Source organism: Manihot esculenta, chromosome 8 (assembly GCF_001659605.2).
Source record: "Manihot esculenta cultivar AM560-2 chromosome 8, M.esculenta_v8, whole genome shotgun sequence".
Lineage (NCBI taxonomy): Eukaryota > Viridiplantae > Streptophyta > Magnoliopsida > Malpighiales > Euphorbiaceae > Manihot > Manihot esculenta.
Window position 1 is genome coordinate 31,653,897 of NC_035168.2, and position 12,786 is coordinate 31,666,682.

The following is a 12,786-nucleotide window of genomic DNA, read 5'->3' on the forward strand; positions in this document are numbered from 1 at the left end:
TTCTAAAAAATTATTATTTCATGTATAATAAAAAACGTTGAGCCATGCCATTTGGCATGAATACATTTTTTTATTTTAAATAAAATTATCAAAAATATTTAAAAATTTAATTTGCAGTACCAAAAATTAAAAAATTAAATCAAATCTTCAAAATTTATAAAAATTTAATTTTTTATGTTATTATAAAAAATAAAAAATTAATTTTTAATCTCTATAATATAAAAAAATTTATTAATTAATTTTTAATTTTAAAATATATATTAAAACGTTAAATATTTTAAAAATTTTATTAATTAATTTTCGTAAAAAAATTTAAAATAAGATTAATTAATAAATTTTTTAAAAATTTAAAAATTAAATAATAAAATATTTAATAATTAAAAGTAATAAAAAAATTAATTAATAAAAATTTTAAAATATTAAAAATATTTTAATATGTTTTTTAAAATTATAAAAAATCAATTAATAAAATTTTTTCAAAACCCTAAAAATAGGCCCATAAGCCTAGAGCAGAAATACGACATTTGGTTCGGAAAAGAATAGAAAAGGAGCCGCCGCCTGACAACCCACTACTTAAAAGGAAAAATCATATCATTTTTTGAGATTTATTTTTTCAGATTTTGACAATTCAATTGATACAACTATATTTGCATTTACTAACAGTATTTTTTTAAAAATATAAGTTACTTTTAAAATATATTTTCCAAATAAAATATTTTTTAAAAATATTTTTCTAACATAAGTTATTTCAATAAACAATTAGAGACTTAAGTATTAAAATTAAAAATAAAACTAAGATACGATTTTAAATTAGTAAACAAGAGCTTTGCTGCATAACTCAAATGACAGAATGCTGAGGGGCCCAGAAAAACAATGAAAAATTATTTATTATAAATAAATTACAAGATAATAAATATTTGTGTACAAGTTCCATGGATGCAATCTCAAATACTTGAAAACTAACTCATAGAAGGCCACACAAGCGAGGCCTAGAACAGAACTGCCTTCCATTAGCTTTAACGAAAGCCATTACTCCGGCAGTCACTCCAGCCCACAGCACAGTAGACACATAATGTGGTGCATTTCGCCCAGCTGTTGAACAGATGAGATTAAATATTTATTTCCTTTGTGAAAAAGAAATAATAGGAAAGTAAATTAGATACAACAAAATTTATCTGCAAAAGAATACCTTGATGAAGTGTGAAGGAAGTCAGTGTCAAACCTCCGACAACCAGGGCTGATGCCACTGGGAGATACTGCAATATTTCATTTTGTGAATCAGACGCTTTGTTAACGCCAGAGGAAAATGATTCAGAGCTTTATGTCTTTACCCACCACTGATATTCCCAACTTATGCGAGCTTATTTTATGTTTCAGAATTTCTTTTCAGAAGTGTATCGTTCCCAGTTCCCTTAAAAAGTTGACGTATACCAATACTAAGTCGCTACTTAAATATTTGAAAAAAATAACTATTTAGTCCATGTACTATGGAGAAACTAATTAGTTAGTCACTTTGATTTTAGAAAATACATTAAATCATTCCTAAAATCTTAAAAAGTTTACTAATCAGTTTCTCTATTAATTTTAACCATTAAGGATCGAAAGAAAAGTCTAAAATGTCCTCGTATGAAAGGATTAATTAGTAGAAATTTTTACAAAATTGAAGAATCAATTATGAATTTTTCCACACCATAAACACTAAATAGTAAAATACTTAACAAATAAAAAACTAAATGGATGACTAATTAATAGATTTTTTTTAATAACTCAGGGATATGTTAATATATTTTCAAAATTAAAAGACCAACTAATGAGATTTTCTATACCACAACAGTTAAATACTGAATTTCCCTAAATATTTTCATAGGCGATATAAAAAATTCATCTAAGCCACTGCCAACTTGATAAAGGTGACTGGAGATGATACTATAGACAGGAGTTATAGCAACGTTATTATATGAATGCTTAAATATCAATAGAAAGATATTGCATACCGAGACTGATTCAAATCCATTGAGCTGGAACGGCGATGGACCATTTCTGTTCATACTATAGCGGCCACTGATGAGATCCAATGCATCCTGAAAAATGTGGAATTTATTTAAGCCAGTTTCAGGGGATGTAGAAAGAGCCCTGGATCTCTTCAAGTGAGTAAACAATATTAAAACTGAAATAAGTGAAATATAAAGTAGTAGCTTGCCTGTCGAACTCCATCTTGAAAATTATTCAAATAATATCTTGAAAGAGCACTCATGCCATCTTTGATTATTCCGCCTAAAGTCTGTCTTCCATATCTGCAGAATTGATGGCATATCCAAGATGTGTCTGTTACAAATGGGATATGAATTGACCAAAACACTTGACAAAAGCATAGATTTTAATTTCGCCTTACCGAACCAGGTCTCCTTTCAGGGCATAGGTTCCAGCGTATTCAAGGCTTATCTCATCACCCTGCTCAGCCCACACTGATGATGAAAAACAATTATGCGGGCATAGCAAATCAGCATGGAATATTGCAGCAATAAGATAGAAGTTACATACGTGTTCTGAACTTTCCATAATCCTCACTGAACATAGAAATGCACTCATTAGAAGCAAGTACTCCTATTCTTTGCATTTGTGCAGTCAAAGACTTCTGAGCAAGATAACTCTGTTGACACATAAAATAAGTACGCTGGGTAATGCAATGCAGCTGAGCTAGTTATGCAAACATTTAAGCAATAAAAATACTTCCTAGTGTGTCTCTAGAATCAAAGAAAAGAAACCATAAAAGAATTCTTCTATACAGACCTGGGTAACATTTGTTCGATCCAAGCAATCAATGCAGTTAGATCTAATTATTCCCTTCTGCTCCCCTAATACTTCTCCTTCTGCGTCTATAATGAAGTATCTGCTCAGCTGGAAATGAAATGATTAAAAAGCAATATTATGGATGGCTAGCATGCTGGATCATGGCATATTTATTAATAAGAATCATGTGTCGATATTATGCATTGGTTTTCTTACCCTTGGTTTTGGAATTCTTCTGAGATTTGATCATATAGAATCTGTAGATTACCAAAGTTTGAGTTGCCACAAATGTGATGAAAGTCAAATGACACATATCTGCAATGAACAAAATAAAAGGATTGAGTTGATCACATATTACATTCTCTCATTCAAACATGGGTTCTGCAGAAAAGGCATGCTAATATGCTTCTCTAACAGACAGCAAAACCAGAGTCCACAAAATGCTACTCCGTTTGAGAAGAGAAAAATTAGTCAGGAGGAATGGGTGGATATATGTATATATAAAATCAGATATCATCACCACTCCCATCTACTTTGCATCTACACTATTTAAAAAAATAATAATAACAATAATAATAAATGCTTTCCTAAACACTTCTGAGAATAAAATTTCATACCTTTTTCAGCTCTCTTAAAATAATAAAAGTGTTCCATAAGTTGAAGGTTCTAGGAAATCTAAGTGTTAGAGTTTCTCAACTGGGATCAAATTTTGCCTGCACTAATGAATAGGCCATTTAAAGGAAGAGGAGAGCTACGCCATTAAATGAAAAAAGAAGAAAAGGAATTCCTAAGTCTTCTCTGTAGTTTGTTGCTTCTCTGACTGAGGTCAGTTATGAAACTTGCAGACCTAATAAGGATGCTCTATGTATGTAGACATCCAACGCATGTACATATCAAGGTATCCTATAAACACAAGTCAGATATCACTTCATCACTTGCTATCCCTATCAAATGGAGTGCAACTACTTCATAAAAAATTGTGACAAAAAATAGACCAACATAAAAGGCCAATCAGCAGATGACTTCAGAATATAACAGAACAAATGGTTAGGAGAATATAAAGCTGTGTATTGCTGAACGGGGATATGGAAAAAAAATTAATGCCTTGCAAGCAGCAAAAACTTGTTACACGACTTGATAACCATTGGCAAGAAAACAAGGAAGAAGAAGAAGAAGACAGAGCAAAGGTGATAATAGATTTCTCTACAGGTAATCTCATAGATTACAGTAAAGTACGCAAAATCAACTGCATATCAGAATAATTACATACATAGAAGTGGAAAATGTCACCTCACATTTGGAAGCTTTTGCATTTCTGCAGCATACGCTGAACTTAATTTCCCTTCATCACCATGCTGCAATAGTAAAAGAATGCAGATGTGAAACCCCTAAAGTTTTCATTTAGTAAATCATAGTTGTTGAATCGAGAATCGAAATCCTCATTTTGTAAATCAAGAAATGAAAATCTAATTGTAAGAATCGATGCAACTTTTGAAAAAATTAATTAAAAAACAATATAAATACATTTGTAGATTTATTTCCTATTAATTTTGTTAAAAGATATTAAACATTCAGTTGTAAACAAATACATAAATTTTAATTCCATAAAATAAAATTGAGCCTAATGACTTGTGGCCAAGCTTGAAGTATCAAATTATCAAGTCAAAATTTTAAAACAAAAATAATTAAAACTATCTTGGGCCATTCTTTTTTCATATTTTGTTGTCCTTCTCTTGGGCTTTCAGTCTCCCTTCACTTCTCTTCTTTTGATTTTGGCATTTGCTGCCCTTCTCTTTATGAATCGATGAATCTATTTATTCCTAAAGATTATTACGACTCACATTGAATTCAGGTGATTATTGTCTGATTCTTGGCTACTCAAGATTCACTCATTATCATTAGATGTGCATCATTAGGCTATTCATAATGAAACACACAGTACTAATAACACTGTAGTAAATAATTTAGGCCTTGCAGACGTCATGGACGAACAACACCTACGTCGTTGTAGTCTATCAATCAAATGAAACAGTTTAAGATCCTGTCCATCTAGCCAAATTATCTACGTCCTTAGACTAAGCCATCTGGTGGATTATGCCAACATTTTTTAATATGAATGAAAGATATAAATGAATTAAAAAAAGAGCCTTACTTTATCAGTTAAATCTACTGCCACAGTGTCACCATATCGTTGGTGAAGATCATGGAAATGGCGCTCCACAACCTTTGACTGAAGGGAATAACCGCATACACAGGCATAAATGGATAAATCTTGCAATAATTCAAGAAAAAAAAACATATGCTCTATGCTTTGGGGACACATACTGTTTGCTCATGATTAATAATTCTAAGACTTGGTTTATAGCTCAAATCAACAATCTGTTCCCAAAGAAGAGGAATTGAACCTCGAATCTGAAAAATATAAGAAGTACCATTACAAATTGAACAAAATCTATATTCCCTACTAATTGTTAGGATAGAATATAACAGCAGAAAAAAGTGACAAGATGCAGTTGAAGGACATTAGCTTTAGGGATAATTTTCATTTACTTCTTAATTATAAATTCATTTTTTTTTGTCTTGTTTTTCTAGTTTGAAAGTCTAGAATTCAGCGTTAATAAGTAATTTTTATTGTCATAGGAATATGAAGAAATTTTGCACTTCTTATTCTATTTTGTATTGGCATAGAGATTCTAAGTTTGGGTTTCTAAATCCTAATAGGGTAAAACTAGTTATTAAGGTTATAGATACCTATTTAACTTGTTACTTTTTTAGGTTTTTCATAATGAAAATTTAGACTACTTTCATTTGGAAGGCCTGTATGTCGAGCTTCCTCTTTCCCCTTTCCTCTTCTTTCTCTCTCTCTCTCTCTCTCTCTCTCTTTGCTATTGCTTACTCTTTTTCTTCTGCTGGTACAACTACCTCAGGTGATATTGAAAGCCACCAAATAGCAGCAAATAATTTCCATTTAGTATTTTAATTAGCTCTAATTCAGTTTCCTCCCCTAAGCTCCTCTACTTCTCTAACTCTAAAACAACAAAACTCATCAACAAATTGGGATTTCGCACCTTAGGCATTTGTGCCTAGTTCCATGACCTGCTTTACATCAGAGTACACAAAAAGTAATCATACTCCTGTCAGGATTTGAACAAATGAGATAGCGACTAATCACAGTCATTTCTAAACCTGAATCTAAATTCTATTATACATAACAGAAATTTGGATAAAATGGACAGACTGGGTTTCCTGAATCTCAAAGAACTTGACCATATAACAAATGTAGCATGTCAAAGAGAAAAAAATTCTTGTAATTTCAACCCCCATATTCAGGAAATCTTCTTTAGGCTTCATTTGTTTTTCATAAAATAATTTTTCAGAGGGAAATTTGAGAAAATGATTTGTTTCCCATTGTTTTGTTGCAAAATTGAATTTGAATATCAGAAAGAAATTATTTTCTGCCATTTGGAATACATTAGCAAATATTAATTGTTTACAAGCTATAAGAAATCTGTATTTTCCTATTGGTAGTTGAATATGAAAAAAAATGGTAGATTGTGTCATTGCGGACCCTATGGTATTATGATTTTGCTGGGGGAAGCTCCCCTCATTTTTTGCCACAGGTAGCCATTTCTAGTAGGTTAAATAAACTCTACACAATTTTCTGAACTATAATGGCTCTATTATATATTGTAACACCCTAAGCCCAACTGGATAGTTCACTTAAATTGGTTTAGTAGTTGGAGCTAGGGCTTCTCAAATCCTTTACCAAACCCATCCATCAACGTGGGGAAGGGAATTATGGGACATTATATCAAGAATAAATTGTTTTAGTCTATAGATTAATGAAAATTAGTTTATATGGTTCTCCCACAGCTTCCTCCCCATTTTAATGTGTTTATCAAAGTTTGGAAGAAAAAGTTTTCTGCCAAGCATATGGAACCTTAGATAGAAGACGTTTTGCAGACTGATAAAATCAACAAGATTGTGACTTGTCAACCTTTCACTACCTCAATCATATAAATTGTTGTGTATATAGGTAGTTGATTCCACAATTTTGGGACAGTACGAGTCAAATTCAGATCCTTAACTTCAAGAAAGGACAGAGTATGTACCTGCAATAATGAGCACTTGAAACCTTCAAGCTCAAACAATTGCTCAGTCTCAATAAAATTAGCAGTGTCTCCTTCAAGGTTAGCTCCTCTTCTCCACATTCTTGTTCCTAGACCACCAATATTAACATATTTTATACATTTATTGATAGGCACATGGATATTTCAGCATCATTGAAGCCTATAGGATGGTACCTAGCCGTCGAGTACACCTTCTTGAAACTAATGTAATAGTTGCAGTTGTGTCTTTCAGACTTAGCTGAGCAGCTCCAAAACGTGAATCTTAGTTAAATGAAAACAGAAGAAAGGACATTTCAAAGGGAATGAAATCAAAGTGATTCAGCATTCTCACTCCCCTTCAATGAATGTAATAAATGTCCAGAGAGAAATATGGAGAAAGTAAGGGGAGAACGGGCTGGGTTAAATAATTAGCAAAAGAAATCAAAGGTTTTAGGATATTTCCTTGCATCAGAGGAATGATGAACTCATCAAGCTGCCAAAAAAAATTCGAATTAGAAAAAGGAAAATATTATTGATGATCAAAGAACTGACCAGACTATACTTGTTTATTTTGGGAAAAGCTATCCTCTTATCTTTTTCTTCTGTGCAAACAAGAAAATTAAAATCCAAAATATTTGCACAAGTTGTATTTATTGAATAATTAGAATATCTAACCTTACACTCAATTAATTCTTCCAAAAGATTTTTGTTCCAAACAAATCTAGGATCGGCCTGAAATGCATAGAAGTAGAAAGTCAATATTCATAACAAGAATTCTGATATTAGCAACAGAAGACAAATAAAATTTATATTCTGAAATGCAATTCCCATTGTTTAACACCCTAGACAAGAAATACAACTATGAATGAGCCAATGATGAAATGAGAACACAAATAATCTAGCTCAAACAGAGAAGTTTAGTTGAGAAGATGGATGTAAAGTAGATTCACTAACTCTATATTTCAGATTTATAGGCCAAACTTGCTTTTATTGTCTATCGAACAAAACATGTCTTCTACAAGTGCGCAAATTAAAAACAATGTTATGTAATATAACATTAATAAAATAATGACCAATTCAAAGAGGGGAATGGTTCTCCATGCATTGAATTAGTATAAACTAAGACTAACAAAATTAAGCAAGTCAAATCCATTGAAACTACAACCATTGCTAGACCAGAAAGTTTTTTGCCATATTTAGTGCAATAGGCGAAGAATATCAAAAATCACATTACTTAATTGTATCATGCACCTGATATCATCTTCAAGTGATTAATTCACAATAAAATTATTTGGAAACTCACCTGCTTCCAAATTGGTTTAGCCATCCATCCTGGTGATAATTTATATCTTCTCTGTAAACTGTGGATCATAGTGAAATGCATGTTTATAAACAAAGAATGGCCATGAAGCAGATTCAAATATGAATATAATAACTTAAATTTTCCATGGAAAATGATGGAGATAATATAAATATAGAGGATGCTGGAAGGTAGAGAATTGTGTACTTCAATGTTATATCCGTTTCATATGAATAATACAAGCCAGGAGTTGATACCACAGTTTTCAACAAATTCAAGAAGTAAGCCTCATCTCTTTTCTGCCAAAAAAAAATTGTTAGGCAAAAATCATAAACCTGAAATCTCAGATTCTGCTCATATCAACCTCCTTAGAGAGGAAACACAAGGAAATGCATACTTCTTGAGAGGTTGAAAATCTCAATGCCTCATTGCAGGGCAGGAACTCCATAGACGTTATCCTAAAAACTGGAAAACCAAGAAAGTCTCCAGCTTCCTTCCGAGAAGTTATTACAAGTATGTAAGTACCTGCATCAATATAAGAGGAATTCGAAAAAAACATGAAAAGAGCCTACAAATTCCCAAGTACTTAATGAGAAGTTTTTGGTATGCATCGATTTAATCACGCACATACCCCTCAATATATAATAAGATCATAACACCATCGAAAAAACAACATTTCTTTTACCTGACGTTAAGCAATTGATTTGTAACTTAAAAGGAGAAATTACCTGCAATCAGCCTAATTGTTCCAGCCACCCCGTAGATCGTCGAGGTCTTGGAGGGAGTTCCAGAAATAGTCTCATCTAATACAATCAACGAGAAAAATAAGGTTTTTACGCTAAAAATTGAAAAAAAAAAAAAAAAAGGGATGAGCTACGACAAAAAAGGTCCTGTTCTAGTTTGGATTCTATGCATGACACTTGAAGGTGAAGCCTCTTCACTAACATGAAATTTTGTCTCATTAACAAATCGATCGTTTAGCTTTAATTCAACAACCTCTAAACTCGAAATCCTACGCTTCAACTAAGCCAAGGAATTGCAACATTAAGCTCGCACGAACCAATGCCAGAAATCCAATTGAAGCAAAAAATTGAATAAGATAAGAAAGACTCTTACCAGTGAAGGGCTCAATATTGCCATCACGACGACCAATCGAGAAGCCTCGATTGGGATAGTCGACAGATTTGATCACGTACTTGTCCTGAAATTGTTGCAATTCCAAACGGTCAAGAAGCTTAAACCTACCCGAAGAAGAAGGTGACGGCGAAGAAAAGCTGCTTTCCATAATCGGAGAAAAGAAGGGATGGGATTCCGATCAATGCTTGGTTGGCGTACTGAAGGAATGAGAAAATGACGTGAACAACCGTATGATCATCACAGGAAATGAAGATCGGTCAAGTCATAACAGCTTTTGCGTTCAATGGACAGCCAGTTTGATAATTTCCGGAGCTAAATGACATTCTTAACCCTTGACATTTTTGCATTTGTGGAATTTCATTCTTTATAGGGATGTCAATTTGCCCCATTGGGTGCTCCCAAACAATTTTATTTTATTTAGTTACACTCCAAAAAGGGAGGGTCTCCTTGTTCCTTTTTATAGAATTTCTACTTAGATTTGATTTTTGGATGAATTAAACTCAAATTCAACCTTTGGGCATATTTATGAACGATTTAATTGCAATATTTATGATATTTTATTTGTTAAAATTTATAAACTCATTTATTAAATATATTAATTTATAAACGATTTAATTGTAATCTTTATGATATTTTACTTGTTAAAATTTATAAATTCATTTATTAAATATATTATTTAATATATTTATGAGTTAAATTGTAAAATAAATTATTTAGTTTTAAATTAACTGAAATTGTAAATAAATTAAAATGTTTATGAATTTTTAAAGTTTAATTTAATAAAAATTTAATTCAGTTTGATTTGCATTAAATTTAATTTTATTAATATTAAATTTAAAGTTAAAATGTGTAAAATTTAAGTTGAGTATGATAAATTAAATATAAATTTTTTAAAACTCGATTTTATTTAATTTATTCACTATCTTTGTGGAAATAAAGTTTAGAGCAATTTAAATAATAAACTGAATAGTGTTGATTTAGTTCAGTTTTTTCAGTAAATCAGTTTTAATTGGTGCATTAAAAAGTTTCATTTTTTCAATAATTTCATTATTATGATTAAAAAATTAATAAAATCCAACCAAATTAAATATTTAAATTGTGTCGTTTTAACCTCTTGTAAATATAAACTATTCAAGGCCCTTTCTGGTTTTGCATTCGGCCCTTTTCATGGTCCAGAGACGAGTACCCCACCGGCGCATTATGTCACAGCTCTTCCCTCTCTCCCAAAAATCTAAAAATTTTCGGCGCAGGAGGAATTGCCGCAGCGGGCCCATGGAGCGCCTAAACGAGGCTTAGTTGGCACGAGACAGTTGCACAACAGGCATGCAGGACTGGCGCGCACGAAAAGTGCAGGCGGGGCAATCGCTAGTTGACCAACGGGGCTGGTTGGCCTACGGATTTGGTTGGCCCACGGAACTGCGCCAGACAAGGTCCAACTTGTGGAAAAACTTTCGAACGAGCCTAGGACGTGCAAGAATTGGCTAGAAGGATCTGGTTGGCCGCTGGAGGATTTCAGAGCAGCCCAGAATCGCCCAGAAGCGCCCAGAATGGCCTGGAGGACACCAGATCAGTCCAGAAGGTTCCAGAACTCTACTAAGCCAGCCAAATCTAGAATTCTCCATAGGATGTAAAATTACCAAAAAGCCCCTAAATGTTCTAGAAGGGTAATTCTGTAAATACACATGTAGGAGGCCTATAAATACCCCCATAGACATTCATTTGTACAGCCTTGAAGTTTTGGCTAAAGCACTCACACTTGTAAAGCTCTCTTTCAAGCAATACAATCTTTCTTCCTTCAACATCATTCTCTGGTGTCCACTAGCAAACTTTTCTTCCCAATTTAGCTTTCTGCTGCCATATTCACCCACCACAGCTCTTGTATTGAGCTATTGGACAGGCTGAACTTAGTTCCAGCAATTAAGTGCCGCACGATTTAGGTGAATTTCGGTTATTGAAACACTTAGTCCGTGACAAGTGGTATCAGAGCTTCGGTTTGCTCTTTGGGTGAAGATGTCTGATCCAAGCGAGGTCACTGCTGGAGGCGCTGCTCCCATGGCTGAGGAGCATGCTGGCGGCAAGAGGAAAGGTAGGGGCAAGTCTAGGGAGCCAGCTCGAGCTAGGGAGGAGCTCGGCGACATGGAGACCCGCCTTGCGAAGGTTGAGCTAGTTCTGATCGAGGAGGAGGAAAAGTTTGAGGAGATTGATACCCGCATAGAGGAACTCGGTTCTGGGATGGAAGAGTTCCGAGAGGAGTTGCAGGGTGCCCTCGACTCCGCCGTCGACAAGCTAGCAAGTGAGACGGAGTCACTTAGGCACGCCCACGCTGAAGACAATGCTGCCATAAGGGAGGAAAACCGATTCTTGCGGGCAGAATTGGATAGAATGATGGGGAAGATTAAGGAGCTTGAGGAGCAGATGGCCTTAATGCGCTCCGCGGCGCGGTAGTCCAAGGCGGTATGGCAGCCACATCATCCGCCTTGGGAGCTCCTGCAGCAAGGATGGAAGTGCCCAAGCCTAGTGCATTCAAAGGGACGCTCAACGCCAAGGATATTGACAACTTCTTGTGGAGCTTAGAGCAGTACTTCAAGGCATCAGGGATCGTGGAGGATGCCCGAAAAATTGATCATGCCCCGTTGTACTTGGCTGACACCGCCATGGTCTGGTGGAGAAGGAGGCAGGCCGACATAGAGAAAGGTACATGCACCATGGCCACATGGGAAGACTTCAAGAAGGAGCTGAAGCGCCAATTCTACCCCAACAACACTGCCAAGGAAGCAAGGGCGAAATTGAGGAGGCTCTCTAAAAAAGGTACAATTCACGACTATGTTAAGGAATTTTCTGAAATTCTTCTGGAAATCCCCAACTACCCCGATGAGGAGGCCCTATTTACCTTTATGGATGGGCTTCAGCACTGGGTTAAAATGGAGATTGAGCGTAGAGGAGCTCAAGACCTTGCCACTGCTATCTCCATAGCAGAATCCCTCGTTGAGTATAAAAAGGGGGACAAGGGCAAGGGTCCGGCAAAGCCATTCAAGGGCAAAAATACTGCTGAAGCCACACCCAAAAGCAAAGAAGGTCCCCCAAAGAAATGGAAGTCCAAGGAGGGACCAAAGGAGGGGAATTTCAAGGGATGGAAGAGACCCGAGAGGCCTCCCATGGAGTGCTTCCTATGCGATGGGCCACACCGTGTCTATGATTGCCTAAAATGCAACACCCTCTCGGCCATAGTCAGCGAGAAAGAATCCAGCCAGCAGCCTAAGGAGGGTGCCAGCATGGGCTCCCTACAACTGGTAGCCGTGGCAGCCAAATCAGCCAAGACAGTTGAGGCTCCTGCCAAGCACAAAGGCAGGTTGTTTGCTCCTGTGTGCATGAAGGGACAAATGTTGCAGGCCCTGGTTGATACTGGTGCCTCGGACAATTTCTTGAAAGTGGAGGTAGCAGAGAAACTGG

At 34.9% G+C, this 12,786-nt stretch overlaps 1 protein-coding gene across 4 annotated transcripts; it reads right to left on the reverse strand.

Moving 5' to 3' along the window:
* Positions 1 to 867: 867 nt before the first annotated feature.
* LOC110621780 (phosphoinositide phosphatase SAC8) lies at positions 868 to 9,668 on the reverse strand. 4 transcript variants are annotated; one of them, XM_021766080.2, is made up of 20 exons: positions 9,316 to 9,667; positions 8,928 to 9,002; positions 8,597 to 8,724; positions 8,407 to 8,498; positions 8,203 to 8,260; positions 7,575 to 7,631; positions 7,359 to 7,392; positions 7,095 to 7,175; positions 6,903 to 7,009; positions 5,116 to 5,202; positions 4,943 to 5,020; positions 4,081 to 4,145; positions 3,007 to 3,105; positions 2,791 to 2,890; positions 2,542 to 2,650; positions 2,393 to 2,465; positions 2,201 to 2,294; positions 1,995 to 2,081; positions 1,190 to 1,256; positions 868 to 1,092 (listed from the first exon to the last, which is right to left on the reverse strand). In XM_021766080.2, the coding sequence occupies exons 1-20, from the start codon at positions 9,482 to 9,484 to the stop codon at positions 965 to 967; spliced, it is 1,788 nt and encodes a 595-aa protein (XP_021621772.1). In that variant the 5' UTR covers positions 9,485 to 9,667; the 3' UTR covers positions 868 to 964. The 4 variants fall into 4 exon arrangements, with proteins under 4 accessions (XP_021621772.1, XP_021621774.1, XP_021621773.1 ...); XM_021766081.2 differs by lacking the exons at positions 868 to 1,092; positions 1,190 to 1,256 and adding an exon at positions 1,269 to 1,411 and having other exon boundaries at positions 9,316 to 9,668; XM_043959248.1 differs by lacking the exons at positions 868 to 1,092; positions 1,190 to 1,256 and adding an exon at positions 1,429 to 1,447.
* Between the last annotated feature and the right edge of the window lie 3,118 nt (positions 9,669 to 12,786).

Bases quoted from the DNA above. Each gene is read 5' to 3' on its own strand.
- LOC110621780 (XM_021766080.2), bottom strand. From the start codon at position 9,484: ATGGAAAGCAGCTTTTCTTCGCCGTCACCTTCTTCTTCGGGTAGGTTT. The intron at 2,466-2,541 runs GTATGTAACTTC...TTTCATCATCAG, and splicing joins TTATGGAAAGTTCAGAACAC to TGTGGGCTGAGCAGGGTGAT. The intron at 2,082-2,200 runs GCAAGCTACTAC...CACATTTTTCAG, and splicing joins TTCAAGATGGAGTTCGACAG to GATGCATTGGATCTCATCAG.